The sequence below is a fragment of the Myotis lucifugus genome, unplaced genomic scaffold (assembly GCF_000147115.1).
Source record: "Myotis lucifugus unplaced genomic scaffold, Myoluc2.0 scaffold_84, whole genome shotgun sequence".
NCBI lineage: Eukaryota > Metazoa > Chordata > Mammalia > Chiroptera > Vespertilionidae > Myotis > Myotis lucifugus.
Window position 1 is genome coordinate 4,042,288 of NW_005871132.1, and position 4,940 is coordinate 4,047,227.

General features: G+C 36.8%; 1 protein-coding gene across 5 annotated transcripts in view; it reads right to left on the reverse strand.

Annotated features, from left to right (window-relative positions):
* Positions 1 to 3,916: 3,916 nt before the first annotated feature.
* IQCB1 (IQ motif containing B1) overlaps positions 3,917 to 4,940 on the reverse strand; it is a 37,436-nt gene continuing 36,412 nt past the window's right edge. For all 5 annotated transcript variants that reach the window (XM_014457752.2, XM_023755786.1, XM_006090940.3 and 2 more), the window contains one exon: positions 3,917 to 4,456. In XM_014457752.2, the coding sequence (XP_014313238.1) occupies positions 4,227 to 4,456 (230 nt within the window). In that variant the 3' untranslated portion in view covers positions 3,917 to 4,226. The remainder of the gene's footprint in view (positions 4,457 to 4,940) is intronic.

Sequence of the window (4,940 nt, forward strand, 5' to 3'; positions counted from 1 at the left end):
GTGTATATAATGCACCATCCCAGTGCTCATGAGGGCTTCCATAAGGCAAATGGGCCATTTTCATGCAACCAATTAAATATCTACATAAATCCCAAGTATGAAGAGAGTGAGGAAATGATTAACTGAAATGAGTAAGTGGTTCATTTTAGAGATATATAGACCTGGATTTAAACTTGGGCAAGTTAGTCAATGTCTCCTATGTTGTTTTCACATTTGCAAAATAGAAATTAGGGTTGTTGTAAGGATTAAATAAAATAATGACCATAAAATAATTAGCAGAGATGAGCACTTATCACACAATAAATGTTAACTATTACTTAGTAGCAGTAGTAGTAGTAGGAAGTATCATTAGGTTCCTGGAGTAAGGTGGGATGACTTGATGAAGGGTCTATGAATACCATTTCCTTAAATTCTCAACTAGACTAGGGTAAGGAACCAATTGTTAAAGATTAATGCTGAAATTATCATCTTAGATCAGCAGTTCTTAAACTTTTATAAAAAAGACAAGAGATAACAAGTGTTGATGAGGAGGTGGAGAAAAGGGGACTCTTGTACACTGTTGGTGGGAATGTAAGTTGGCACAGCCATTATGGAAAACAATATGGAGCTCCTCAAAAAATTAAAAATCAAATTACCATATGACCCAGCAATTTCTCCTTCTGGGTATATATCTGAAGAACATGAAATATATAATAGAATATTATTCAGCCATAAGAAAGAAGCAAATTCTGCCATTTGTGACCATGTGGATGAACCTGGAGGACATCCTGCTGAGTGAAATAAGCCAGACAGAAAACCACTGTATAATCTCACTCATATGTGGAATCTAAAAAAAAAGTCAAATTCATAGAAACAGGGAGTAGAATGGTGATGGTGGTTACCAGGGGCTGGGAGGTGGAAGAAATTGGGAGATTCTGGTTAAAGAGTACAAACTTTCAGTTATAAGATTAACTTCTGGGGATTTAATATAGTATACAGCATGGTGACAATAGTTAATAATACCATATTATACATTTGAAATTTGGTAAGAGTAGATCCTACGCATTCTCACCACACACACGTGTCTCATAACTATATGAGATGATAGATGTATTAATTAACCAAATTGTGCTCATTTCACAGTGCATACATATATGAAACAATCATATTAGATACTTTAAATATATACAATTTTATCAATTATACCTCAATAGATCTGGGGTGGGCCTTCAAAATTTAATCACTAAAATTCATTCCAGCAATCATGCATTTAGATTCCCTTTTGCCATGATATGAAATTGACCTCAATAGATATGGATATTACTGAAATGAAGAACATGATGCAGAGTGGCTTTTCTACAGAATTTGTATTAACTACAGAATTTTCTACTTCTATTTGTAGGCACTCTATAGGGTCCTAAATGTTTTTTTAAAAAAAAGCCTTGGCTGGTGTGACTCAGTTGAGCAGGTTCCCATGTACAGATGCTGCTGGCTCAATTCCTAGTCAGGGTACATGCCCAGGTTGCAGGCTTGATCCCCAGTATGGGGAGTGCAGGAGGCAGCCAATTGATGTTTCTGTCTCTCTCCCTCTCTAAAATTAATTTAAAATGTTTAGAATTTGTAGTTCTCATACTTGTATGTATATTTCATATATTATTTGTATTTAAAAGTACATATACTTTCTTCTATATAGTGAGTTCTGATGTGAGCAAGTAATCCAACAAAATTAAATTCTAATTGTTGATTAAAGAATTATTGATAAAGTCACTTTTTCATGTGTCTTAGATTTTTTCACTCTTATCTGAGTAATACAGAATTATCTTTTTACTTAATATAGTAAACATAACAGCATTATCAGTCAGAAAGTATGACAGCATTGTCAAAATTAAAAGTAAAGATTGTATTTCAGTATTGCAGGGGGGATTGAGTTAAACTAGTCAGTTTAGCTGGGTTTGGTTTTCTTTTTATCTTCAATGCAGCAGCTTCAAGTTTTTTTTAGCTGCTGATACCTTGTGCTTAGAGTGGGGTCTTGAAAGCTGTTCTCAGTGTTCCTGCTCCACCCTCTACTTTTTAGTCATCCCTGTATGCTTTTACTACAGAGGGGTTCTCTCTCCATGTACCTTTTCCTTATCCTAGCAGTAAACTATTGCTTATTACTTGGTGCTAGGCTAGTCTTTGAGACATGGGTGGTCTGTTGTCCTGATCCAGCCTAAATTTTAGGCCAGGTCTCTTCTTCCTGGGGTTCGGGTGGGGATTCCTCAGGGTTTCTACCATTCTACCCCATGGCAAATTGCTGTGGCTGGTCTTTAGCAGAAAAGTTTCCTCCCCAGCATTAGCAGACCTCTGGTTTCTATTGGTGTAGGATTTCTGAGCCCAAGATGATTTCCTGCCCTTCCCAGGAGTGGAGGGTTTTGTTTCTATCCCTGGATTTCTACTTGTGTCCGGGTCTAGTTTCCTATCCCGCCCCCAGAGACAGATTTTATTTCTATTCCTTCCTTATGTGCAATGGAATTTTATCTGAGCCTTGGAGGTTAGAGGGCTTGCTGCCCCTGCGATTGCAGCTTTAAGGCAAGGGTTTGGGAAAGTGGGTGATGCTTTGGGCATGTCAACCAACCAGTAAGTAGCAGCCTATTACTTCATGTTTGCCTGCACCACTAAGGGCATCTCTTCAGGCCTCCTACCTGCTCCCAAAGGTTCTTGTATTTAGTAGAGGTCTAAATTCCCCTTCTGTCTGAAACTCCTGATATTCTAACTGACATGCTACCCCACACTTGGCCTTTAAGAATTTGCTAGAATTTTAGTTACTATAATTTTTTTTTAAATATATTTTATTGATTTTTTTTTTTTTACAGAGAGGAAGGGAGAGAGATAGAGAGTTAGAAACATCGATGAGAGAGAAACATCGATCAGCCGCCTCCTGCACATCTCCCACTGGGGATGTGCCCGCAACCCAGGTACATGCCCATGACCGGAATCGAACCTGGGACCCTTCAGTCTGCAGGCCATCGCTCTATCCACTGAGCCAAACCGGTTTCGGCTAGTTACTATAATTTCTTATACTGTTATCTTTGTCTCCAATGCTCTACTAACTATGAAAGAGTTCATTTCACAGATACTGAGCCCTATCTCAATTTACTTAGTTTTCTTGATTTAACTGATAGGCTAAAAAAAAGTTATTTTTGTAGATTACCTGGCATTTAAGGTAGGAACAACATTCTCATGTAGCTTTCTACATTCTAAGTGAAACCAGAACTCTCATTTGCTTATTCACAGATGAATTTTTATACATTTATTTTCCAATTATTAATAAAAATTATTTTAGGATTTTGACTAGAATTTTACTAAACTCAACTTTGGGAATGGACATTATGCTATTTGGTCTTCCCATCCCGAAATACTGGTATTACCACTCATTTATACAAAACACACACTCCAGGTTCCTTATATGGAGTCCATGATTTGCTAGTTGATTTTAACTTAAATTCTGTATTGTTAACAAACATAAATAGTGGTGGCTTTTGCTATTAAAACACAAAGATAAATAGGAATTATCAGAAATTATTAGGTTGGAACCAAATAATCATATAGGTACCTAGGAACATAATAGAAATTAAGCATTATATTTAGCTCTGAGATTCCTAGGAGACAAGACAAATAAGGAAATGGTGGGCTTTATATTTCTTATAGAAAGAACGCAGTTTTTATATGGAGACATTTTTTCTTGCATTGAATCCTAGGATTTTTTAAATGTAGTTCCTTCTAGAAATAACAAGATAGAAATTGAGTTCAAATAATATTTTGTAGAAAATAGTTAAATGTCTATCAGTTGACCTTTTCCTTACTTTAATAAAGGCCAAGAGTACACTTTCTATATTAATAGAATAGAAATTTTAATAATAAATGTGAAAAGTTGAAGTAATCCTGACAAGTTTTTCAGAACTGTTGAAGATATTTATTTTGAAAACAACTTTAGTTGAAAAACAGCAGAAACAAAAAGAGAAATATCACATTTTATAAAAGCAGTAGAATGACATGCTGAGTTTAGTTCCACAATAAAAGCCACACCAATTTCTGTGTGTGGCCAGGGATGGAGGTGTGGGGAAAAAAAGAAAACAACTGAGATAGAGGTAGAAGGTAACTCTTTGCTTAGAACCTCTGAAAAACCGTAAGTTTTGTCAAAGCATGCCAGAGGCGACCAATATAATCTCCTGAAATGTAGGATTTATATCATTTCTCAGGGTAACTCGTTAAGGCGGTTTGGTTCCACCAATAAATAAAGTTCCTAATTCTATACTAAGCTCATCCTTTGGGACATCAATCTCATCTCCTGCTTCTTCCCCGAGCTTTTTCCACCAGGGTGCTTGTATATGCTTCAGAGTGGTGAGATGGGCCTGCTTGGCCTTGGCCGCCACAGGTCTGGATCTACTTAGGAAGAGCTCAGGTTCTTTCCCTTCTGCCTCCTTCAGACTTGGTGCTTCTGTAGTAAATAGAAAATAAACAGGTAAGTGGAAGAGTTCTGTACAAACAAGGAGGAACTTGGGAACTAGAGTCAAAATTCTGCAATAACAGGCAGGGACAGGGTTCCAACTCTGAATCTATCATCATTGCTAAGTCTAGATGGCATGTAACTATTCACAAGTTGTAGTTGTAGCGTGGCTGGCAGGAACTGCACCCACTCCCCCATTCTGTGTTTAAAAGAATAAAATAAGATGCAGATTTATTTATAAGCAGGGATATTTAAAGTAATAGCAGAACTCCATCCTACAGATGAGAGTCTCAGTTATAGCCACTTATTCATTCAAAAATACAAAACTTTCAAGTAATGTCATTAAATAGAGGACTCCAGCCCCCTCTGCTCCACATATACTTCAAGTGTTTTAGAGGCTGACTGAAACACTATGGCTTCACGGATGGGATATCTCATTAAATGCACCAGTGATGATTAGATGAATTCAATTTTG